This window comes from Hyalella azteca, unplaced genomic scaffold (genome assembly GCF_000764305.2).
Source record: "Hyalella azteca isolate HAZT.00-mixed unplaced genomic scaffold, Hazt_2.0.2 contig8024, whole genome shotgun sequence".
NCBI lineage: Eukaryota > Metazoa > Arthropoda > Malacostraca > Amphipoda > Hyalellidae > Hyalella > Hyalella azteca.
Window position 1 is genome coordinate 43,541 of NW_025938130.1, and position 27,780 is coordinate 71,320.

At 36.4% G+C, this 27,780-nt stretch overlaps 1 protein-coding gene across 1 annotated transcript; it reads left to right on the top strand.

The window, feature by feature from the left end:
- The first annotated feature begins 8,309 nt into the window (after nucleotides 1-8,309).
- Nucleotides 8,310-27,701, top strand: LOC108682067 (pre-mRNA-splicing factor RBM22). Its single transcript, XM_018171177.2, has 3 exons — nucleotides 8,310-8,493; nucleotides 25,703-25,933; nucleotides 26,142-27,701. Exons 1-3 carry the CDS (start codon nucleotides 8,440-8,442, stop codon nucleotides 27,372-27,374), a joined length of 1,518 nt encoding a protein of 505 aa, XP_018026666.1. The 5' UTR covers nucleotides 8,310-8,439; the 3' UTR covers nucleotides 27,375-27,701.
- The last annotated feature ends 79 nt before the right edge of the window (nucleotides 27,702-27,780 follow it).

The following is a 27,780-nucleotide window of genomic DNA, read 5'->3' on the forward strand; positions in this document are numbered from 1 at the left end:
TGTTTGATTTTCAATTAGCCCTTTGGGAATCTTATAGAATATGCGAGTATACTTGTAATAAGAAGTGTGGTCGTTGCCTCTTAGCAGCAGTTGGCGTTTGTGATGTTCACAACCCGCACTGCCCCCGAACAGGTCGCTGAACGCACTTATAATAAACTGCACTCGTGAAGCTTCTTTCGAGGACAACGCTTAAACATTTGGTGGTGGAAGATTGGGGCGAGCAGAACACTAAACCTGTTTATGGGCCTAAGCTCAATGAAACATGGCAGCCTGGTTCTAGTCTTCATTTATTTTTTTGCGCCTCCCAAAACCCTGCATGACTTTCTTAATATTGGACTCGCGTTTAAGAATATACCTTCGTCTCTTGGGGCGGGGAGATGCAAGGCCTTATTCAGCCAAGATTCAAATTTCCATCGTTGAGATGGGCCAGTTTTTAAGTAATTGACTCTATTGCATGCTTTACATTCACGTATGATGGACGAGAACGACGAACAACAGATAATAATGACCAAGAAAGTTAATAATGTTAACTCGGAACACAGGAGCGCATGATCTGGTATTTTTTTTTTCTTTTTTTTTCTGGTATTTAATGTGCTATCTGGTATTTAATGTGCTGCTATTGGTTCATCAACGTCGCACGCTGCTATAGGTTCATTAATCATGTGGCTTGTTACTAGATTTGACATGCTGGTTTGCTTTCTTCTTTATTGACTTGAACAAGTCCTGCATATTCGTACCGAAATTTTTAAATCGTATCCTACAACCGCGTATGTGCACTTAGCTTTACCCATAATAGAATGGCGCCCATTTCAGACCTTCGATGAGCCAATGATTGTAATTTCTAAAATTTTTCCTCAAATGATGTAAACAACCTATTGATCTCTATTTCAGTGGTCAATATAATGAATACGTTGCGCTCAGAATCTAGAGACGGCAACACTCGGAATAATTCTTCCAAATCCCTAGCACCTCGTTCAATAAATCATGTTGATATACAAATCGTGATCAATATTTCTATGTTGGAAAAGTATGGTATGCTATCTTGATTGGTGAGTCTGACAAAATGACAAAACAATAAAAAATTAAGATTGGTTAAACGAAATTTTATTCATTTAAACATTATAAAGTTAATGAGAAAAAATTTTCCCTACTAGTCAGGTTTCAGATTGCATTTTCCCAAAGAGACTGTTGCTTATATACATAAAATATAGTCGTCATTGCCAAGTAATCAAAGCTTACGGTTTGTAATGAAGTTGGCTGCTTCCTCGGGGTTTTCTTACCCGTGTGAGGTACCTTCCTTGAAACATACCTATCAACCATTAATAGCTTTTTAAACAGGCCCAATTCTGGTAGCGGCTTGGCCGTCCCAATACGAGATCAGGACTCCTTGATTCGAGATCACTCCATACGGGATCTTCAAACCGACCATACCATAAATCTGGTCTACGGCCCGCTCTCCAGTAGCACACTGACTCCAGCTCAGCAACCCTACACGTGAAATAAATTATGCTTCAAGACTGACAAGTCTGTTTGGCAATTACGCAATGATAATCACAGCTGATTAATTGATTCCCAATTTATGTCATATAATATCCAATCATTTTATTCCATAATATGTTCGAGGAATAAATCAGTTGCCTAGCTCACCAATAAAAGCAGTACTTGTCAGCTGTGCTAAAGTCTCAATAAGGTGCCTGTACACAGGGACAGTACTGGCCGCCAGTAAATACAATTAGTAAGTTGAGAAACTGGTACCTTAAGAAGTTTTGAAGCTGTTTTTCAACTATCGACTAAGTATTTAAACTTTTTGCACTGTTTACTTTGATAGAGGGAAACCGACACCCAGGTTATTGAATTTTGAAGTATTTAGGCCGGAGTTTGCATTTCAAACACGTTCAGTGAGTGTTGGAAATTCGAACTCCGGCCACAATCATGCACGGTATCGAAATAGAACAGGTAGGAAATTAAATATGTCGTAAAATATACGTCATTTGCTAAGGTTAGGTTCAAGCCAGGAACAAGTTCCTATGGCGACAATCACATGGGGTGGTTAGGTTAGGTCTGATTAGGGTAAGGCAATGTTAGTTCAGGTTAGGTTAGGTTAGGATAGGTTAAGTTAAGTTAGGTTGTGTTGGGTATAATTAAGGTAAGGTTAGGTGAGGTAAGATTAGGATATGTCAGGCTCGGTTCAGTTCGGTTAGGTTAGATTAGGGTTTTTTGGCTAGGTAAAATTAAGTAAAATAAATTAAATTAATTAATTAAATTAAATTAATTAAGTTAATAAAGCCATTAAACGACTTGGACTGAAAAGACGCTCTTTGGAGTTCCTGGATGCAGAAGCGACGAAGCGGTTGTTTGTTGCTGTCGTGCGCCCGAACCTAGAGTTTGAAAACGTTGTGTGGTCACCGAAACTTGAAAAGGAGAAAAATTTAATAGAGTGTTCAAAGACGTGCAACAAGGATAATTCCGGGCTTGAAAGACAATTATTATGAGGAAAGATTAAAGATTATGAAGCTTCCAAGCCTCAGTTATCGACGTCTGCGTGGGGAACTCATTGAAGCATACAACTACAAGTATACTCATGGCTTATACAAGGTCCCAAAAGGATTACTAGAATTTAAGACAAGAACCAACACTAGGGGCCACGGCTATAAACTAAAAAAACTGCGTTGTAACACATCCATGCGACAACATTTCTTCTCGCTTCGAGTCACCGACATGTGGAACAGCCTCCCTGATAGCATCGTTGACGCTCCGAGTATGAACGCCTTCAAGAACAGACTCTAGACGAAGCTATGCAGGAGCATATGTTCAGTCTTAACCCATTAATGCCGAGCGGTTCCATTTGGAACCAGCGGAAAAAAATTGATTCATAATAAAATTGTATGGTCAAATCAATATACTAGTGGATGCGTAGGCTTGATACACATCTTGGACGTGTTCTGGCAACGTTTGGTTCTGCTGTGCCGACTACTCCCTGCTCAGTTAACATTAAAAGATTGTAAGTACCGGGTGTCAGACAGAAGGGCTTGTCATCATTGCAGAGAAAGGTAAGTAGTTCGTTCTAAAAATATATTATTTATAAGTTAGATGCAGAATTTTATCGACAAAGAGAGTACTTTTAATGCTGTATATGGTATTACGTGATTTCATGTTTCTAAGGTCATTTAGATCATGAAATATTTTGCCTGGTTCCAAATGGAACCGCTCGGCAGTAGTGTAAGCATTCCGGTCATATCATTTTCCCAGTAGATTACTTTGTGATATAGTTAAGAAATTATTTATTTAGATCTTAGATCTACAGTTTTTCTGTTATTTATTAGTGAACTATTATCTTTAGAGCTGTTAGGAGTATATATCCCGAAAGTTGATATATTTGGAATTAGGTACGTACGTAGAACACTATACGATTTTTCATCCGAGTCACTTTTTTCTAGTTGTATTTCTGGCAGATCATCACATGAAATAATTAAGATTTCGAGAGAAGAATAATACGAAGATCAAATATTTGCGACTGAACCTTTCACAGAAGCAGCAACAAACGAAACATACTGATATTCAGATAACTCAGATGACGCAGCCACTAGAAATTTCGCTCGCCTATCAAGAATAGTCATTGCAGCAACAGTAATCACCAAATGTGAAAACAATGACTATCGACAGAGAAGAAAGTCAACTGTGGTCGACATGGCAACATTATACTACGACATATACGTAGCTAGCCCGTGAGATTTAGTTATAAACTTTGAGCAGCAGATAAATCAGATGACATTTTTCTGCTATTGAAGCCAATCGGCGGATCTAATAGAAAAAGAAACTTATTCATGGGCTGGAACATGGATTGGTCCCATAAACACGATACAATTGGTCCCAAGCCAACATATTATATGTGATATCTATTCTGGTTTCATTTGGCTTCTCAAAAAACTTTTGAAAAAAAGAATGGCTATTGCAATAAATTTTCAAAAATATCGGTTAGGAAATGCAATAATGCAGGAGACCCTAAGTAAAACAATCAGGGTCTATAGTGCACCCTTCTACTTCGATCCTTGATGAAGTGCAATACAACAATCAACAACATTGGCCAGCAAAGAGACATCAGAAGCACTGCAAATGCAGTGCTTCGTAAACAATGTTGACAACGCACCCACAAACATTCGTAAAATGGGCAACCTTCCTATTCATTTTGAATGAATGAAAGCATTCTATGCTAAAAATTGTATTGTATTCTGCCATGATTGGTTTATCATCATTATTGTCCATTATGAATACGTATACTATTACGTAATATCCATTATGAACAACCTTGCTTGATTTACTATGGGAAAAAGTGTTGTTTGAAGAAACGTTATGTTAATGCCGAGCGGTTCCATATGGAACCAAGCTATAATTTTTCACATACAACGAAAAATAAATATATGAACATACTTTTTGCTTATTACCATCACAAATGATAATATTCTCACAAGGAACCGAAAAAAAATTCAGAAAATAATTCTCGTCATTAATGGGTTAAAATGCATAGCAAATTACGAACCAGGCAATAAGTCCAGCAGCTATCTCAATCAATCGTCAGTTATGGAAAGATCGGTCTCCAAAAGCCGGATCCATTGTGAATCAAGTCACGAAAAATTCAAGTATCGGCAACATGCCATGGGCCTATTTCTGCAGTGCCGACACTTCTATTCTATTCTTAAAAGCGACCTGGAGGAAGGTGGGGTTGAAATAGAAAAGGACACAATCAGCAGAGCTCTAAATCGTACTGGTCTTATGTCAAGATCATCTGCAAAGGTTCCTCTGTTGAAGTACCGACACGTGAAAACCACATGAATGGGAAAATCGGACAAAATCCTGGTCCAACGAAACAAAAATCGAACTTTTCTAAAGGAATTCGATCGAATCTTGGCATAACACCAATACGATTTAGAGCTCTACTGATTGTGTCCTTTTCTACTTCAACCCCACCTTCCTCAAGGTCGCTTTTAATTTCACCATTAGTGACAAGCGGGTTTTTCTGTAAGTCAAAGTGTAAGTTCGAAGTGTAAGTCAAAAGACGGTATATCTGATTAGAAAGTAGACCAACGAAAGATTTCCTCTAATGAGGGCAAGGCTAACGTTCTTAATCAATTCTTCAGCAGTGTGTTCACAGATGAGGACTTGAACAGTATTCCAGATATTGAGGAGCGCCCAGTCGGCTCGAAGTTAACAGGATTTGAAATACACGAAGAAGAGGTTCTCAAGCGCCTGGTCGCTCTAAATCCCAACAAGTCATGTGGACCAGACGGCTTCCATCCCAGATTGCCCAAAGAATTAGCAACCGTTCTGGCCGGCCCATTGACAGTATTATTTCAAAAAAACCTTGAACGAAGGAATTTTGCCGTCCGACTGGAAAGAAGCTCAAGTAACACCATTGCTCAAAAAAAATGACAAAAGCAGCCCCGGCAACTATCGCCCTGTCAGTCTGACAAATGTTGTTTGTAAGCTAATGGAATCTGTTGTGAGGGATAGGAATATAGGATTAACATCACTTGACTGCTCACCATCTCATATCAGATTGTCAACATGGTTTTATCGCCGGTAGATCCTGCACCACTAACTTATTATTTACGTTGAACGATTGGACTCTCATGCTGGACGAGAGGGAGCCAGTGGATGCATTGTACCTTGATTTTGCCAAAGCATTTGACAGTGTTCCGCATGAGCGGCTGTTGCGTAAAGTGAAGTCTTTGGGAATTGAGGGAAACATACTCCAATGGATCAGAGACTTTCTAGTAGGTAGACGACAACGTGTCAGTATTAACGGAACCGAGTCAGACTGGGCATCAGTGCGCAGTGGCGTGCCACAAGGAAGCGTTCTTGGGCCTATTTTGTTCGTTGCTTTTATAAACGATCTGCCAGAAGTAGTGTCCAGCGTGTGCTCCATGTATGCCGACGACACATCATCTTGACAGTTTAGTTAACTGGGCTGATACGTGGCAGCTGCGGTTTAATGCTGACAAGTGTAAAGTACTTCACCTCGGAAAGAACAATGAACAGCAAGATTACAGTATGAGAAGACATGGTTGCAACGAGTGAGTAATGATTGAAAAGTCTAGTGTGGAAAAAGATCTCGGACTTTATGTCGACAAGGAGCTGAAATTTCCAAGCATATTGAAACGCAAGCTAACACATCCAACAAACTTCTTGGACTAATCAGACGCTCACACCAGTTCCTAAATGCAGAAGCGATGAAGCAGTTGTTTGTTGCTGTCGTGCGCCCGAATCTAGAGTTTGGAAACGTTGTGTGGTCACCGAGATTTGAAAAGGACAGAAATTTAATAGAGAATGTTCAAAGATGTGCAACAAGGATAATTCCAGGCTTGAAGGACAAGTCCTATGAAGAAAGATTGAAGATTATGAAGCTTCCAAGCCTCAGTTATCGACGTCTGCGTGGGGAACTCATTGAAGTATACATGTATACTCGTGGTTTATACAGGGTCCCCGAAGGATTACTAGAATTTGAAACAAGAACCATCACCAGGGGCCACGGCTATAAACTAAAAAACTGCGCTGCAACTTCTCCACGCGACAAAATTTCTTCTCGCTTCGAATCACCGACATGTAGAACAGCCTCCCCGATGACATCGACTACTTCAAACTATCGTCAGTCATGAAAAGATCCGGTCAAATGACATGATTTTAGATCTTCTGTGAACAAGGCACGAAAAGGAAAATAATCGGCGACAGGCCACATCAGGCCTACACTTTAGCGCCGAGATCAATATGTTATGTTATGTATCCAATACTCTAGCGTGCCACTGTAACTGAAGAATGAAGGTAAAATTCCAAAAACTTTCACAAGCTAAACAACACCGTTAGGTCCTAATGATATGCGTACCAAGTTTTATTGAGCTACGTTCATTACTTTGGCAGATATTCCGTGTTCACTAAATTTGGAGATTTGATATAGTATCTTCGGCATTGAAGAATAGGCCTGGATAGGCCTGTCGCCGAGATTTGCCGCGAAACCGGCCGTAAATTTGTCCGAGACGTGTTATGGAGCTCATACTTCAAAAACAACTTTTAATGACATCATGTGAGAAAACTATGATATATTATTCATATGATACATTTTTGATTGTATATACACTGCTTTAATAAATTTTCACACCGTAGCGGGAAAAAAGATAGAAATGCGGGTAAAATGCCGAAATTTGAGTTTCACTAATTACTTTCAAATTTTAAATGATCGTATAATGGATCCATATCAGTATTTTAAAATTTGTAATAGTTCAGATTCATTTCAAAATCTAATAGCTTATTTTGAATGCTTTTTAAAAAATATAGTGAATAATATGCGTTTAAAAATTACTTTTTAAAGACAACACTTCCAAAGAATCCAGTGTCTCCAATCTTACAAATGTACAATGAATTTCTCATTTAATTTTCAAATTAAAAAATTAGTTTTTCAATTTTTTTAATATATAAATTTTTTAATATATAATTTTTTTTCAAAATTATTTATTCTATTAATTGATTCAAGCATTGCCTCTGACTTCACACAAGTGTGCAAAATTTCAGATCAATCAGACAGGTAAAAATGTGTCAGATATCAGTTATAAGATTTGTAGCTGACAAAATTATTTTTTCAATTTTTTTAATATTGAAAAAAAAATTTCATTTTGAAAATCTTTTATTTTGATATTTGATTCATGCATTGTCTCCAACTTTACACAAGTGTGCAAAATTTCAGATCGATAGGATAAGTAGAAGTGTATTAAATTTCGATTACAAGATTTGTAGCAGACAGACAGACAGACAGACAGACAGACAAGAAGTGAAGTTAAAGAGAAGTGTTGTAATAATATGCGTTTAAAAATTACTTTTTAAAGACAACACTTCTGAACAATCCAGTGTCTTGGATGTTACACATGTACAATGAATTTCTAATTTTATTTCAAATATTGAAAAAAAATTATTTTTCAAAAAAATTTTAAGATATCAAAATTTTGTAAATTTTTAAAATTATTTATTCTGTCTATTGATTTATACATTATCTCTGACATTTTTTTTTCAATATTTGAAATAAAATTAGAAATTCATTGTACATGTGTAACATCCAAGACACTGGATTGTTCAGAAGTGTTGTCTTTAAAAAGTAATTTTTAAACGCATATTATTACAACACTTCTCTTTAACTTCACTTCTTGTCTGTCTGTCTGTCTGTCTGTCTGCTACAAATCTTGTAATCGAAATTTAATACACTTCTAAAGAGAAGTGTTGTAAAAATAGATCCGGATATTAGGTTATTGGCTTCTAGCGGATTATTTGGTACCTTCAAGGCTTCAACGTTTCGCATCAGCAGCGTAAGCATCGCTCCTTCAGCTTCAATTTTGATTTTTGTTTCAGAATTTCTACAATTTCTGTTCAAATCAAGTTGTACCTGATATTTTGTTCAAGATGTCGATGTCTAAATCCACAAATACCTACAACAGACAAAATTGGGAAGATTCGGTACGTAAAATGTGACATGTAAATAAATGATGAACTTGAATTTTAGTGGTATCAATTTCATTACCACTGTGACGAAAATTTGTGGTAAATAGTAATATAAAGTAATGCAAATAAAGCACAACTAAACTAATTGTTTGTAAACAGTAAACTTTAATTGTTTGTAAACAGTAAACTTTAGTAATGCTGTGCACTGTGTATACCTATTATTTATATCTAGAAATGGTTGTTTCAAATATTCAATCATGATCCTGTAGCTGAGATAATAGTCTGCTGAGTAGGTATTCCAGTTAGTTTTTTTCTATCAATCCTGGAATCCATAAATTAAATAGCTAATCAGGATTAGGATTTAGGAATGGTATCCATATTACTAGTCATGTGCACAAATTTCTTTTCCTTTGATTATAATGAAAATTATGAATCTGAAAGGTCGTAAAAAGAGGAAAATATCTTGAAAAATACCATATAAATATATGTGGTGTAGGTCTACAAACAAGTGAATGAGCTACAATTTTTTTTCTAAATTCAATTTCAGCCTAAAAATTGCTAAAAGTTTGGCATTTTTTAGGAAAATCTCATTTCTAGGTTACCATGAGGCTCCAGCCTCTCTAGGGCTGGAAAAGTCCTACTTTTTTTCTGAAATATCAAAGCTTTAAAGCCTTTAATATCATATACAGTAGTATCAGTAGCTAGGTGTGAAATCTCGTTGCTCTAATGTCATGTATTTTTGTTTGATGGAAAAATGGCGGTTTGCACTTAGCAAACATGTTTCTTACAATTTTAAACTTGTGCAATCCACAATACCCAAGCTGTAGAGTAGGGTAAATGCGGTATATTCCAACACTTAGAAGATAAAAATGAATGGCTATAAAAAATACACTGTACGCGCAACTCAAGTTCTGTTTGCTTTACGTCACTCCAGGTCTCATACAGTGGCAATAGTCGTTGGAATTTCAACGACTTTTGCTAAAGTTATCGACCAATTTTTTTACTTTACAACGACTTTCGAGCTAAAATAATAGGTCATTTATCTTTTTCAATGACTGCCAACTAATGGGACTCTTCCACAATAAACTTATGACGACTGCCAACAAGCGACTTAGCGAGACCCGACAAGATACGACTGCGGTACTGACTAAAACCCGGACCCCAACAGCGCATTACGAGCGGCGGATGTAAAATGTTCAGCCCCGGGACAACACAACCATCATATGTATTGAAGCTTGCAAAATAATCGGACAGATTACGCCAGTGTTTTTTTCCACTTAGAATCAAACTTTCTTGAGGAAATTTTCTGCATGTTATATTTTTATTTTAACCTTGACATGTAAGAGCATGTAGGTGTGCAATATATTGCGGTGTTTTTATGCATGATACTCATGCATTTTAACCGATTACGTACATCTGAAAATTTGTATGCAAAATATTACGATGTTTGTGTGCATGAAATTCACGCACTTCAACTTGATACGCACATCTGAAAGTCTGTATATGATATATATCATATATATCATAGGGCCTGTATTCATGTTACGCGTGCGCTTCAACACTACGTATACATCTGAAAGCTTGCATGTAATATATTACGATGCTGTGTATTCATGATACTCTTGCACTTAAACAATACGTACATCTGAAAGTTTGTAAGCAATGAAATGCGAGCTCGATGAAACTTCATAAGACCTAACGGTGATGTTCAGCTTGTAAAATTTTTTCCATTTCACCTTCATTCCTGAGTTATACAGAAATTTGAGCCAAAATTTGCAGTGACCAAGAAATTTCTTTCAAACTACTGAACAGATTCGAACAAAACTTTGAATGTACATTCCTAACCTTCAAACGGTTATGTTTAGCTCGTGACAATTTTTGGGGTTTTAACTTCCTTTTCAAGTTTTTTTCATTTATCTTCATTCATGAGATACATCGCAATTTGGGCCAAAATTTGCAGTGAACAAGAAATGTCTTCTAAACTACTGAATAGATTTTAATGAGACTTTGAATACACAATCCTAACCTCTCAGTTAGTGAAAAAAATTTCTATTTCGCTTTCGTTCGCAAGTTATACGGATATACGGAGAAACGACCGGCATTTTTTAGGCCAATTTTTAAATTTGAATTGACAACGAGCCATATACCGGTATGTATAGCCGTATAACTTGCAAACGAAGGAAAAATAAAAAAAATTGTCACAAGCTTAACATAAACGTTGCATGGTAGGAATGTATATTCAAAGTTTCGTCCAAATCAGTTCAGTAGTTCAGAATTAATTTCTTGGTCAGTGCAAATTTCGTCCCCAATTGCTTTATAACTCACGAATGAAGGTGAAATGGAAAATTTTGTTACAAGCTTAACATTACCGTTAGGTCCTGATGAATAAGTTGCATGTGTTTGGATATTAAAAGTTCCGTTCAAATCTGTACAGTAGTTAGAAAAAATATAACTCAGTACTCACTGCAATGAGTGGGAGCGCATTTTCTCGTTGACAAAAACATAAAGTCATGGACAGATAGACAGACAGACAGATATGATGAGCACAATAGGGCATTTTTTCCATAAATAAGAAAATGAGCTGAAAATGTTTTGTTCACTGCAAATTTCTGCACGTATTGCCATATTACTCACGAATGAAGGTGAAATTAAAAAAAATTTCACGTGCTAAACATCACCATTAGGTCCTAATGAATACGTGTAACGTGTACAAGTTTCATTGAGCTACGGTCATTACTTTGGGTTATATTAATTGCTCACTGAATTTAGATATTTACAGTAAGACCGGCAGCATTTACGGTCTCAAATTTTTTCGAGACGTTTGTAACACGCGCATATTCCATTGATGATATTCAACTCACTGGAAAAATTTATACAAGTATCATTATGTTGCAATTCAGATCACGCGCTTTAATATTAATCATTGGGAAATTTGTTTATACAATTTTCTTTTGATAATAAATGACTTATAAATGACATGCGAGATTTATTTTTTCCGCAAGTTACAGGCTTGGATGGGCAGCTCAATGGCAAATGGTTTTTACTCATATGAACTGTGTAAGCCAAAGATTCCATTATCATGGATGTTGAGGTTAATTTCACGGCACTATGACACTTCTGAATAAAAATGGTTATAACCTAATGGCCCTATACTTTGTGAATGAGATTATTAGGCACAAAAAATGTACTACATAGACGCGAGAAAAAGGTTTGAGCGCAATTTTTAATTGAATCACATCTGAAGTTTGGATATAATTTTTGGTCGCCTTGGATGACAGGTCACGAGTCTAATGATCAGCCATATAACTTGAGAACGCAGCGGTCGTCGGAGAGAAATTCTATGATCTAAACACATCCTGAAGGCTTTAGCAAGTTCTTGTTCGTGATTTAATTATGATATGCTACCCAGTTGAAAGAATGCTCATTCACGTGCCTTGGGAAGAAGAAACCCTCTATCGTGAAATTAAATACTTCAATAAAGTGCGCATATTCTATTTTTCATTTACTGCATCTGAATCTCGATACTTTAATTGTAAGCAGATCCGTTATGTATTGAAGGAGTTATGAATGGTTAGGTTGCTTAAAAAATACGTTTATTCGTTTTAATTAAAAACTAATTAATGTAAAAATCTGTAATAATTCCTGCGGCAGTGTATCGATAATAAATATTCATAATCCAAAATTCAAGCAAATCTGTTCTCTATTGAAGGAATTATGAGTGTCTGGGTTGAGAAAAAATTATGTTTATTGTTTTTAATTAAAAAATAATTTTTGTAAAATCTGTATTAATTCCTGCAGCAGCATATCGATAATATCTACTCACATATTAAAATTCAAGCAAATTCGTTCGGTATTGAAGGACTTATGAGTGTCTGGGTTGAGAAAAAAATATGTTTATTGTTCTTGATTAAAAATTAATTTTTGTAAAATCTGTATTAATTCCTGCGGCAGCATATCGATAATATCTACTCACATATTAAAATTCAAGCAAATTCGTTCAGTATTGAAGGACTTATCAGCCCTGATGGGGTAACATAGACCGGCTTGGAAGTTAATATAAAATTACCATATATAACATATTTTATGTTTGACAGCCTATTTATGTTTTATCTTTATGTTTCAGACTCTACAGAGTCTTATATATAGTAATTTTAACTTAATTTCCAAGCCAGTCAATATTACCCCATCAGGGCTGCTATTAGGTAGTCACATTTCCCTCATTATGGGGCAGCGCCCCCCATTTGCAAACTATGACACTTTCCTCAAGTTTATCATTTGCATATGTATTATGTAACTAGAAGAGTTCTACTACAATGCACCAAAACCTGGAGTTATTTTACCAAAAAATATAATTGATTTTACCACCCAGTCTAAGATACCCCAAGAGCTGGGGTAACAAATACCATCACTTTTTTTCAAATTACATAAAGACTATGAGAGGCAGGAGCCAGCAATTTATGGTGAGTGAAGCTAGAGTATAGACCTGTATTTTGCATGTTTCAATTCAAGTTTAATTTAGCTAGTAAAAAAATGGCATCATTTATAAAAAAAGGTCTAAGGTACCCCATTTAAGAGTAATGCTACAATTCTTATTTCAAGAGCATAATACAATAGTGTAGTTATGTCATTATTGATGGAAATTGCAAAGAATAACATCTTCACTATGTACACTCACTCACAAATACATGAAAAATTGCCTATGATTCAATCCACAAATACAAAACTGACCACCGATGCAATCGGCTGAGACATACAATCTTCTTTCGTTGCGATCAGCCGAACAAAAAACGTAAACAAAGAAGGTAGCAGGGAAACCAACCGCACCAGCAACCAATGTGAAACCGACATCAATATAGTCATGTGAAAAAATGAAAGAATACAAATTCTTCTATATTAAAAATTTATCCGTAACTGACATTCAACAGAAATCAGCATGGTTTAATAACCTTCGTAAATATTATACATGCATGCAGAATCAATCGTGTGCAACAGTGGCAGGAATCTAATGATGGTTAGTGGTTAGTTCTCATTACCCAATCGGTGGGTGAGGTAACTACAGAACATTACTGCAGATAAAGCTCCCAAACTTCAAGACGATAATTGAGTGATATCACTTTACGTGATATATTGTGAGCCTTCTGAAGTTTTAATAATGAAGAAATCACAAGGTTCACAGAATCTAAAGGTTTGAATGCTAAATTTTTGACTTTCAACTACTCTATTGACTATTGAGTCTATTCTAGTCAGTCAACTGTGAAGTGTCATGTTGTTTGTTGTGCATTGCCTTTTCTTCGAGAAGTTTCTCCAACTGCCGATGAGTTTCTCATCAATTTGAAAGCTGAGGTAATGAATAGGTGCCATAAATGTTTTTTATATTTAATTTGAAACTATTATGTTGGGAGTAAATAGTATTTCCTTCTGTAGATCCATCCCTCATGCTCATCTGTGAGTGACGCGCGCAATTAACAATCTTGTATGGGACCTTCTCTGTGTTGCCTGACTTGACGTTCATATGATCATAGCTACCGTAACCAAAGCTGATTTCTGATGGCCTGTAAACCTGTTTCTAGTTGCCTGGAATGTTTTTTTAAGGGGGGTATGTAGACCCGCCCGAACTCCAAAGCGAGGGTGATCGTGGACGCTGCCGTGACTACTAGTATCTTATGTCTGGCTGTGTGGTGTCAAAGGAATGTCATGCAAGCGCAGGCCTGCGTCTGGCTGCTCTACACTCATAGACTTGGGCAGACGCGTCACGAAGCAAAGGGTGCTTGGGCCGCTGAGCAGATCCCTCACACCCCTCCTCTCTCCCTCCCCAACTCCGATGTGCAGGTACCCCATTTGGTACTATGAGCCGCTGCTTCAGGCCAAATAGACTGTTTTCGATAGACTGACTCTGATAACCCTCCTCTCTCGTCTAAGATGTGCCGGTGTCTAACTGTAATATGAGCTTAGACTTCAAGCCAAATAGGCTGGCTGTTTTCGCGCAGTTACATGCTCATCTTCATCATATAAATACATCACATTCAATACCTAAATAATTTCGATGATATTTAATTCATAGAGTACAAATTTCTGAATGAAAAACGTATTGTCACTAGACTATTAATTATTTTCTCTTTATATAGGTACGTCAAGGGAAGGTTACAGAAATGCGACGAAATGTTAACTTTTACTGTTAATCAAGATTTATCAATCTACAGAGACAGTAATTCAGACTGTACAGAGACTAAAAGTTTACTTACAGAGACAGCGATATGCGCCGGCGCTTACATAACAAGAGCAAAGTGTCCGTCTCCTTGGAGATGGAGACAGAAGAGGGAAGTTGGTAAACCGCAGTAGGGGTTTTTGAGAGGGGGAGGGAGGGAAGGTAAAAATTGTTAGGCTCTTTGTTCTCATATGGTCGAAGCTTGCTTGACTGAATACACAATGACCCGTACAAGGAATATTCAATATCTATTCAATATTCAACATCATCATTGATAATGCAAGGTAACATGTTGTTTAAGTAAAAAATTTTAAGCTGCACTTCCATTCGCTTGAGCCAAAACATCGGTTCATATTCAATAACAATTATATGTATATCTTCTGGTATCCAGGTCACGAAATAACCTTTACTTCGTCCAGTAACTTTCATCTGACCTTGAACTTGGAAGAAGTAGGAATGCCTTCTGTTCATTATTATTTGATCGTCAACAACTTTCAAATGATTGCATTTTTTAGCAATCACAGCATCTTTTATTGTCTTGAAATAACGTGCAGAGCTTGGGCATTTGATTTCAACAATGTGGTCATGATCCACAAGACCGTCTGGGGATGGACCTAAATAAGGAAAATCTTTGTCTACGAAAAAACCGCATCTTTTCACTGAGATGCCCAATTTTTTTTGTAAGCTTTCTAACGCTGAAGTTTCCTGCTCCCGCCCCCACACTATGGCATGAATCGTGTCACTCAAGCCATTCATTATTCTGTGGGCAACCAACTGCTTGCTTGTTGTTTTTCTCAATTTGCATACAGTCCCGAAATTTGAAGCGGTTAATCTTTTTCTATGTTCATTATGCCATGATGAACAATTACTTTGTTGAATTGTTGAACACTCAAGGGTCTGAATTTGATGTTCATCCAGGGACAAAGTTTGAATAAAGTTACTTTTAGCTTCATCTGACACGGTAGCAAAAGCGTTGCTCTTATAACCAAAAGCTCAACCTTGTCTCCTTTTCAACTTGACAGCACTTCTGTTGAATAGCCGTTTTTTGGCATTGGCCTTCTTTTGAGCCAAATGAGCTTCAATTTTCATCATGACCTTGTTAGGTGATTTCTGATCCGACATTCAGCATGCTCAACTCTTCACTGTTATTATGTGGGTTAGCATCCTGCATGCTCGCTTCCTCCAAAATTTTGATCACTAAATCCCTCAGATCGTCTTCATCGCTAGTAAGATCCACAGTTGGAGTGATATTGTTGGCGACATTTTCACCCGAAGCCAATGCGTTTAGATCCTTTAGGAGATTTTGTTGTTTCCTGCAGAGCAAAGAACAAGATTGATACAATATTGAACCAAGACTTGAAAATCGGTAATACATAATCGCAAGCATTAATATTTACCATCAACATGATAATGGCAGGAAACTTAAAGAGATAAATTAATTTTAACCTATAATTTTATGTATTACTCACTTATGTTGTTATCTTGATATTTCATAATAAGCAATAAAATGTGATAAATCTTACCTCCATCTTTTTAACTGTAATCCTCTATTGATTCGGTATGCTGAAAGACACAGTCTTGGGCTTTTTGTTTGCTTACGAGAGAATCGCATGTTGTCACAAGGGTTCTCGCCAACGAACTAACAATGGAGTGCTGTAATTTAAACGTGCTAGCCCTTTAACACACGGCCGTAGGAGGGAACACGGGAGGGTAAGCAGTGCAGCCTGTCTACCTCCATGCAAGGTGGGGTAGAGGATGTCTTCCCCTCTACCCTCTATGGGGGTAGACAAGAGTAGCCACTTCAGGCCAGAGATTTATGAGCGTATGACACTTTCAACGTGCTCAGCGCTAGCATCCAATGAAAATGTGAAAAGTCCTGTTTAGCAGTGATGCAAACATTTTTTGGTTGTGAATATTTACAAAATGGATGTTGATTCTGACATGTATTTAGTAACATCAGATAGAGAATAAATAGTACTACACGTTAACGTCTCAAAAATTTTGATAAGACGCCGGTTTAATTAACATCGAGGTACAAAATTATCATCTATCATAACTGGTGCTATACAAAGCTTACATATTTTTTGTTCCTTTACACGGATTGTAAATAAATACCTAGATAAGTATGGAAAATTTCAGATCATCTCATTTACGAGTGGAGTAAAGTTCACCCTAATTAGTGAAGAACTGCTTAGGAACCTGTCTGGGACCTCACGGCTCTAAAGCACCACCTTAAGGCGGAACGCTTTTTTAATGTGAACCATGAATTTTAGAATTCCAGCCTGCGCACCAGCAACAATGAAACGTCACAAAATTTTGCCATATTTATTTAAAAGCCTTTAGAATGCAAACCTACCAAATCCATATATTCCGAGTAATTTCCGACACTGTGTGACTAAATTTGGCATTTTGTGAGACTAATTCCGGCCACGCTTCAAACTCTACTAATTCGAATGCCGACACTCTGTGTTTGAATTCCGATCGCTGTGTGAGCTGTATTGAAATACAACACAGCTTGGAATTAGAACACTATTGAATATTGAACACTACTTAATTAGACTTTTAATTGAGAGCTATTAGTCTTTTAATTAAGAAAAATTTTAATTTTTGCACACAGCTTGGAACAAGCTGTGTGTGTCTAATTCCAAGATGTGTCAGAATTAGTTTTTACGTATCTAAAACCGTCTCTTAACTTAATCATCTATTAATTTTTTTACCACTTGAAATCAGCAAATACAAGTATACTTAATGGATTCCTAATATATTCACAGACGTATTTAATGTCTCAAAGCATGATATTCTTTCTACACAAACAGTTTATCACTATTTGGTAGAGCAAGGTCAACTATCAACTTGGACACATTTTTCGATGTTCTCACTGGGTGACGCACACTGTCTCTCTTTGGATCTCAACATTTTCCTGCCAGACAGCCCAGACCTTGTGTTTTGGCAATAGTATGGCACACAAAAGTATGACGTCACTATTTCAACCATCAACAATTGCATGGAACTAAGAAAAAGCTTAATATAAATGAAAAAAGTCGAGAAGTGTCGGAATTACCACGATGTCTGAATATACCGCGTTTACCCTAGGGCCTTTTAGCTGGAGCCTCAAGATATCAGCATCTTTTGAAAATCTATCAGCTACCTTGACCTCACATTTGTGTCTTTTGAGGATCTTCATCAGCCATCTTGTGATCTCGACCTTAGATCGGTGTCCTGTTGTGGTCTGGAAGGTGCGGCACATGCGCCAGAGGCACATTATGGGATGTATGCCAGCAGGCCAGCAAGGAAAGTTGCCAGTATGCTTGCTAGAAAAATGAAAGTGCATCTCTGACTGATGCAGTGATGCCTGATGATCAATAATGATGTGCACGCTTTACGATCGATTTGGCCAACGCCTGATGACCGACAATGATGCAAACACTTGCGCGATCGATGCGGCTGTTGCTCAATGATGCTTTACAATCAATGATCAACAAAGACCTCGTGCTTTATGATCAATGATCAACTTGCATATTACGATCAATGTGGCCAATGCTCACGCTCCGCTAACAATGTGGCATGATTGTCATGGATGCACACATTTAACAATCAATGTGGCTGATGCCCTATGATCAATTCCAACGCTCATGATTTGCGAACTATGCGGCATGATTGACATGGATGCACGCATCTTACAATTGATGTGGCGATGCCTAATGATCGATTCTGACAGTCACGCTTTGCAAACGATGTGGCATGATTGACATAGATGTACGCATTTTACGAACGATGTGATTGATGCCTAATGATTGATTCCAACGCTCATGATTCGAGATCAATGCGGCATGATTGACATGACTGCACACATTTTACGATTGATGTGGCCAATGCCAATGATCGATTCTGATGCCTTGCACTTTGCGAACGATGCAGCATGATTGACATGGATGCGCGCATTTTACAATCAATGTGGCCGATGCCCAATAATTGTGATGCTCACGTTTTGCAAACGAAGAGGCATGATTGACATGGATGCACGCATTTTACGATTGATGTGGCCAATGCCGAATGATTGATTCTGACTCGCATGCTTCGCGATCAATGCAGCCAATGCCTGATGATCATTACTTACACACCTACTTTACAACCAAAGTAGTCAATGCCTGATGAATTGAGTATAAATGTATTATGACAGATTGGAATATAAACCTGTTGCGTTTAGTGTGTATTACCTTCAAACAGGGTAAAAAGGGATGGTTTTGAGCATTTCTTTGTGATAACTTCTTACCATGAAATATTTCACAGACAAGTTTAGGCTCATTTTATAGCTCTTTTTCGAGGGCTATCGAATGACATCTTCAAAAAAATTCCATATGCTATTTGTAAGGTGCCAGACACAATATAAAAGGCTCCTGAATTAATCTGGAAATGGGGTAAAGAGGGACACTTGATTTTAAAGTATTCTAAACGTGCAGAGTGTACTCGCCTATTACCAGCAGTACTCCTAAGTCCTCCTCTTCCTTTAAGATGTTATGTAAAGACAAGGAGCTCAACAAGCTTCTTTAGGGAGTGACCTGGATGTTAGGAGTTTTGCCTAACATCCAGGCTGTTCTGCTCCCCCAAGAAGATTTTATTTAAATTTAAATTTTCACTCAAATTAAAAATTTAAGCAAAAATCTTTGTGATTAACCCATATTTATTTAAACTGTGGCCTTTACTAACAGAGGATCTGCTGTAAATGTATTTTAGGGTTGTCCTTAATTAACCCAGGGGTTGTCCCTAATTACCCCGGGATGGGGGGGTCCCTAATCACCCCAGGGGGGGGTGTCCCTTATTATCCCATCGCGCGGAAATGGCTGCCATTTTTTTTAATGAGATAGGCAAATTCTGTCAATTGTGTTTTCAAGCCAACACCTGTGTGCAACTTTTATGCAAGTAGAATTTTTTTATACAGTGAATATGTTTTTTGCTCCAGACTTTAGTAGAAGTACTTTTCCAAAATTACATTTTTCACACTTTTTTTAACGATTTTGTAGAGATAGTAAATGTTTGATTTCTTGACTAGCTTTATACATAATAGATAGTAAAAATGTTGAAGTTTACACCACTATTTTTAGTTTTGCAATATTTTGATTAGTTTAGCTGCTACAACATTTCTACGAAATGTGGGACGCGCATTCCGATTTACGCCGCCTGTCCCTTTTACCCCATTAGACGGTACATTCCAATGAATTGTATGCTTTGGTATGGAGGCATCAAGTGTTGCAATACATAGTACATAGCTAGCAGCTTAGCTAATTCTTATATAAGGCTATAAGTAGTCTTCAACTATTTGACTATTTGTTAAATATTAATTTAAATGTGTTAGCTAGCTTATATAAGAAGGGTTGGTTGAGATTGCATTGACCTTATAGGCATTTAGAAAGATTTTCCATTCTAATATGAGTATTCTAATTAAAATATTTAATTTCAATCTTTAAATATGTGAATTTATAATTAGAAACAGAACAAGTACAATTATAAAACTATATATAAAATAATTAAATGCAGTGAATGGAAATAAAATGTTTGAATTGTGTACATGTTTATTTCAAACAGTGTTAGCTTTTCTCATAACATAAGTTTTGTTTCAAGTCGTTTGAGGTTTGTTTGATTGTTGTTCAGTTTATGTTTAGTAATGGTTTATTGGTCTGAATCAAATGGGAACAGTGCAGTCAGTCACTCAGTCACTACTAATCAGTGTGTTTAGAGGGTTGAGCCTGGTAGATTTATAGGACATAAAACTAGTAGATCTATTGATAATGTTGTGCACTGTGCTATCAGCTACCTATCTGGTCTGTGACTCTTCTATGTTCAAAAGATCCGCATTCCTGGAGTCTTGTTATATATTGAATCCAGTTAAATGGTCAATATCTAGCTTGTTATCTTGCTCCATACAAACTTTACAAAGCTAATGAATAGACTTATCAATAATTGTTTACCTAAAAGTTTAAAGTGGTAAACACCACCTTGGCCATTCGTGAAGGCAATAACTGCCTTTTTTAGCCATCCATATACTGTTATTGTTTGTAGGCTAATTGCAACATAAAAAATGACATCTCAAAAAAAAAAAAAAAAAAAAAAAAAAAAAAAAAAAAAAAAAAAAAAAAAAAAAAAAAAAAAAAAAAAAAAAAAAAAAAAAAAAAAAAAAAAAAAAAAAAAAAAAAAAAAAAAAAAAAAAAAAAAAAAAAAAAAAAAAAAAAAAAAAAAAAAAAAAAAAAAAAAAAAAAAAAAAAAAAAAAAAAAAAAAAAAAAAAAAAAAAAAGCTGAAAAATGAAATAAATAATGCTATTTATTTATTTTTTATTTTTTTTGAATAAAAAAATCACCAACCCTGATCGTTTTTAATCATTGTCAGAGTATCACCCATTTAGGCCAATAAGGGGAAATGAGTATTAATGTGGGTTACGTACACAAGAGTTGTATCACCAATTTGACTGAAAATAAATTTAAAAATAGCAAATGCAAGAACATAAAGATGAAGCTTCAAGCTGTCAAAGTGGCAAGATGCTGAAGCTGCACTGATGAAGAGGTTTTATTTGCATCAAGGGTAAATGGGACCTTGTAATTTTTCTCTGCCTTAGAGTTGGCATTCTATTAAATATCCATATATTCCACTTATATTTCACTTCACAGTCAATGAAAGTGAAAAATTTTATGACACTTATTACACCAGCACAGATACTATGAGTTAATATTTCATTTTTGAATTCGCATATAAATCAAATAAATTAAAGCTAAACCATTGATCATTGATTTATAAATTGATCAATTGATTAATCCCATCTTAACTATATACGGTATATGACTTAGGTACATACCGTATATTAGGTTTGCATATTTTCATTTTACTGTACAAATTTGAACAAATCATTGAAGGATCAATAAAATGCTAAATAGTATTTCCGGTCTTTATTTTTCTTTGTATCTTGTATAAATGTGTAATCTATTACATAAAAGCATTGCCATCCATGTTTTAGAAATTGTAAACAGTTCCTGAAGTATGATATAGGGTAACTCCGTGCATTTACAAAAATTTAGTACGTCAGTTGGGAAGGGAAATTTCCACTTGGGCCTGCAGATACTTCAACGCTTTGCCAAAATATCCTGCAAAACGCAAAAACAAATCAACCCAAAACGTTTTCTTGATGATCGCATAGCTGCGGTCACATTGGAGCAGTCAGAATGCATTATCACATGCTCAGTTGCCACTTGAGTGTAGACAAATGTTAGTTTTGCTGTTTGACAGTTTTTAGGGAAAAATTAGAGATTTGGGGGAACATGTGCACAGACTTTGTAAATAAGTAAGGGGCTCGTAAATGGTTTTCATGGCCTTGATATAGATTCATGGCTCATAAAAATCATGGCTTGAAGAAATGGAATCATGGCTGGCAAATCCATTAAACCACAGCTCAAAAAATTCAGTCATGGCTCATCAAGTAGATATATTCCATGCCTGCCTTGAGCCAATTTGAATGATTTTAGCACCATTAGAGAAAGCTCTTGTTGTAGACCCTATCTATTCCCATTATTCTATTCTAACTAAAATAAAACATTTTATATGACTTTGACTGCAGGTGGGTGGCCAAAGTGGAAATTCCACTTGCCCAACAGATGTACTAAATTTTTGGACATGCATGGGAAAGTCTGAGTTACCCTATGGCCTATGGCAGACGAGTGCTGATTTGGGAGGAATATCTACATCAGGATGGAATTATCAAAATTAAGGTTTATATATTATTCTTGATCCGCCTCTACCACTTTTCAATCCAAAAATTTTAGTTGAGATAGAAAGGATAAAAATAAGAGATTAGGAGGTATTAAAGTTACACTTGAAAGAATCAAGAATGAAGGTTGCGAAAATTTAAGATTTAAATTAGACTAAATATTAATTAAGTAGCAATTTGTCACCAAGTCAAACACAAAAAATTAACATATATGAATTAAAAACAAATCATGCCACTAATAAGAGTTGAACACAATGCAGCGCAAAGCTATTTTGTGGGAGCAAAATATCATCCGCAATTACTCAATGAAAGTTAATGAGCTACTGCCTTTGATGGTTGGCAATGCTGATTCCGCTTTCGGAAGTACAACATTGCATGCGTAATATTTATTAAGGTAGGTATGCAAGTACTGTAGTATTATGGTTACAGTTTTTATCATGAGTATTATGGTAGTTTCACAAATGTATTCAAGAACAGATTCTGAAATAGAAGTGACATTTCCATTCTTATACATAAATTCGATTGATAAATGCTTATTAAATCCATTCATTGTCATTTAATTTGGGATGATGAATGACAATTTCACCTTCATTCCTATGATGCTCATTTTTACAAGCTGCAGCTGTAGAATTAAATTAAATTTTAATTATTTAAAATATACCACATGGTACATGCTGTAGCATTAAATTACATTAAAAAAATTTCTAATTAAAAATTTTAATTTCAAATTAAAAATTAATTTTTATGAAATAAAATTATTTAATGCACCTCATGGTACATGCCAAATGCTCAATGATTTATATAATGCAATAATTGCCCATTTTCAACAACAAACATCTTCTAAAAGACACAAGACATTTGAAAACTAGCAATGCGAGATGAAATTATTCAGAATTTGAAGTGAAGTTATTAAGACAATATTAACATAACATGGCAAAAACATGAAAAAATTCATATCTGGATGTGAATAAATGGGGGTTTAAATTTTGAAACAACTTTCCAGCCTTTAGATCTCATTGTGGAATGTGGATGAAATCTATTTATTGTGAAATCAAACTTGACATTACCAAATCAAGGTGTGTGACGTCTTGTCAAATGTTTACATGGAAGCACGATGTGCCCATATGCCATGAAAGAACTGCTGTTAATCCCAGCATTTTGTGTGGTATCAAAAACTTTGTTGGTACAGGTGAAATCATGAAAATGGTTTGCAATAGTTGATATAATTTTTAATTTTATTTTAGAGAATATAAATTGCAAATATTTGTCAGTTACAGATAAAGGACTAGTAAAGGTAATGGAGGAAGGCATCATTGATACTCGGCACGGTATCAAATTTCAAACCATGCAAGATATTGGAAGCACAGCAATTTCTGATGAGCTCAAGTGTATCAATTGTCACTGTAGTGAAAGGTGTAACATCACTAACGTGGTAGGCTTTTTGATCCATTTTCTTATGTAAACTTGAGAATATATTACCGACGTAGAATTCCACACAGATCTATATTCAACCACAGATTTGGGTAATTCTCTTGAAATATAATGGATCACTTCCACAGAACTAAAAAAATTTCAATCCAAAAATTTTTTTGATTTTTTTTTCAATCCAAAAGACAAAATCACTTTTTACATTATATAAGAAAATGGATCAAGAATCCTACAATGTTACACCTTCCACTGCAGTGACAATTAATACACTGAGAAAACTGCCACGCTTTTGATATAGTGTGTAATTCGATGCTGGGTTGGTGACACCTTACTAGATTACATTCACTAGTTGTTTATCCATATCTGATAAATTTTTTCAATGAATAGTGTAGTGTTCTAAAAAAAATTGCGTCAACTTTTGCAGAAAATTTCATAATTTCACCAATACGAAAAAAGTTTTTGAAACCACACAAAATGATGGGATAAACTACAGTTCTTTCATGGCATATAGGCACATGGTGCTTCCATGTAAATATTTCACAAGACGGTGTTGCACACCTTGTTTTGGTCATGTCAAGTTTGATTTTACATTGAATAGATTTGATCCATATTCCACACCAAGATTTAAATGATGGAAAAAATTTAAACACCTATTGATACGCTTCCAGATATGAATTTCTCATTTTTTGTCCTATTTTGTTGATATTGTCTAGATAACTTTACTTCAGATTCAAAATGATTTTGTCTCCCGTCGCAGGTTTTAGAATGTCTCGTGTCATTTAGAAAATGTTCGTTGTTTAGAAGCAGCAATTATTGCATTTAATAAATCATTGAGCACATGGGAATGTACCATGAGGTGTATTAAATAATTTAATTTAATAAAATTTAATTTCTAATTTAAAAATTTCAATTAATGGATGGAAATGGTGGATCTAAAATAATATATGAACCTTAATTTTTATAATTCCATCCATCCTGCTGATAATTCTACTAGCATATAATTAGTGGCAATCAAGAATGTGTTTTTTTTTCTGGTGTCGGCATACAATTTCTGAATGTAAATCAAGCCTATGCATTGCAGCATAAATTTATGAATGCCAATGGTAAACAATCAAAGTACAACTCAGTTTACAAATAAATTATAGAAAGAATATTAGTTTTTAGGCACTGCTGGCTCAAATGGCAAAGAGGCCTGAGGCATTATGTAGGCAGATAAGAGTGGGAGTTTGGCAGCGCATGCATTGATAACCTTACATGATGCCAGTTAAAAACATACTGCCACCAACAACATGCATTGTGCAACGTGTCACATTTGAAAATCAGATTTAGAAATTGAACACATTACTTCCTTCGAAATAGATGTTCTTGTTTGCCATAATGGTTTGCAATGAGAGATTTTTTGCAATTGATGTCTCAATTCAACACTTTGTGGGCACATTAAAAAAAAACTTACAATATGATGTGTCATAGCACATTTACACTCTTAAGTTTATGAAATCAAAAGTGATCTTGACTGAATCAAAAACAAAACTATTATATTCACAATGCCATCATGCAAGCATGGCCTGGTATTTCTGTGTTTGCTTTAATTTTAATGAATGTGCTAAATTACAGTTTTTTTGCAGTTCTTCCCTGCATAAGTTCTTTAAATCTTAACCAATCTTGACCTAAGTAAATGCATATGTGTAGCTTCTTAATCACAAGCTTGTTGATGTTGAAGTTTTTGCCATAAAATTTGTATCCGATCTTCATAGTCATTAAAGTCACCCATGAACTAGAACAATTTGTTTTTTAGTGTCAAGTGTTTAAGGTATTAATTAATCCTTTTCTTATTTTTCAGGATTTTCCCATCTTGTGCCAAACGTGTCTGGGTGACAACCCTTACATTCGCATGACTCGAGACCGGTATGGAAAAGAATGCAAAATCTGCACTCGACCTTTCACTGTTTTTCGCTGGTGTCCTGGAGCCAGGATGAGATTCAAGAAAACAGAAGTGTGTCAGACATGTTCAAAGTTGAAGAATGTGTGTCAAACATGTTTGCTGGATCTCGAGTATGGATTACCTACACAAGTGAGTTCTTTTTGAATTTAAATGGCTTGCTACAGAGGCTCATGAGCTCTATGACTGAGTTAATAGATATTTTCAATTGTTTACATTTAGAGATTATAATAGATTACTGACTATAGACAAAAACTGTGGTTGCCTACACTGAAATTTGCCTTCTGTTTTTTTCAATTTTTTCTTACATTTCTAGCTGTTAATAATAATTCTTATTCAGGTACGAGATGAGGCTCTGAGCTTGCAAGATGACCTACCTAAAAGTGACGTCAACAAGGAGTATTACATCCAGAACATGGAGCGCCAAATGGCCACTACCTCAGATGGCTCGACTGCTGCAGGTGCACTGGGCAAAGCCAAGGCTCCCTCCGAGATGCTCATGAGACTTGCAAGAACTACGCCATATTACAAGAGGAATCGCCCACACATATGCTCCTTCTGGGTCAAGGGAGAGTGCAAGCGTGGTGAAGAATGTCCATATCGGCATGAGAAGCCCACAGATCCTGATGATCCACTTGCTGATCAAAACATCAAGGATCGTTACTACGGGGTTAATGATCCCGTGGCAGATAAGCTCCTTAAGAGAGCAGAGGCAATGCCACAGCTTGATCCTCCTGAAGATAAAAGCATCACAACTCTGTATGTTGGCAACCTGGGGGATCGAATTGGGGAGAAGGAGCTTAGAGACCATTTCTACCAGTTCGGCGAAATCAGAAGTGTAATCGTTGCCTCTAAGCAGCAGTTTGCCTTTGTGATGTTCACTACTCGCTCTGCAGCTGAACTGGCCGCTGAACGCTCATACAACAAACTGATCTTGCAAGGACGACGTTTAAACATTAAATGGGGGAAGGCTCAGGCAAGGCAGGGCAATACACCCGTGGAGGGGCCAGAGTTCAGAGAGGCCTTGCAGCCTGTGCCTGGCCTCCCCTCTTTGCCTCCACCTCCTGAAACTTTGCAGAACAACTTCTTCAATCTTGGGCCGACGGATCTGAACATCCCACTGCCTCCCGGCACTGGGCCAGCAGGGTCAGCTGCAACCAAAGGCACCAAGTCCGATGGCAAGACTTCGTCAGGGACTGAACCAGTTAGAGGTCCTCCTTTGCCATCACAAACGCCTATGGGATCGCCTCCCGCTCGCGGGATGTCTCTTCCTCCTGGGGTCATGCCGCCTCCCCACCTTAGTCTCTCCGTGCCACCTCGCCTTCCCCAGAATGTTCCTCATCGACCCTCAGGACACTTGCCGCCTCTTCAGCCACCACCTTTCTTTCCTGTACACTTGCGGGGTCAGCTGAGGCCGGGGATGCGACCTGCATTTTATCCTCAGCCTCCCCCAATACCTGGTGTGGGCCCTCCTCCGATGGGGGGAATGATACATTACCCGTCACAAGACCCCACACAAATGGGAGCTATTCCCACTACAGCTCCTCCACTTCCCGGTGTACCTCCATCTTAGTTTTTTTGGCTCCTTTGCTCTTCAATTGAGCTTTTTGATTCGCTGTTCAACTATAATGGTAGGAATAGTGTTGAAAAATGTGAAAAATTTAATCTTATTAAGACAACTGAGTATTTTCAGATTCACTTCATACTGTTGTATGATCGCTTATGAAAACAAAACCCTGAATAGGGAGAAGTTTAATTTGTGTTTACTACGAGATGGTTGTCTGTGTAACAATAACAATATTTTTTGTTGAGAACCCTAACATACTACCCCTACTCTGTAAATATACTATCATATTGAATTATATAAGTTTAAATCATAGCCAGTTTTTCATTACATTTGGCATAGATCAATAATTTTTACATGCGTGAATCTGTTTTTAAATTTCCATCAAAACCGTTCATGGCCAAAACTGAGTAAT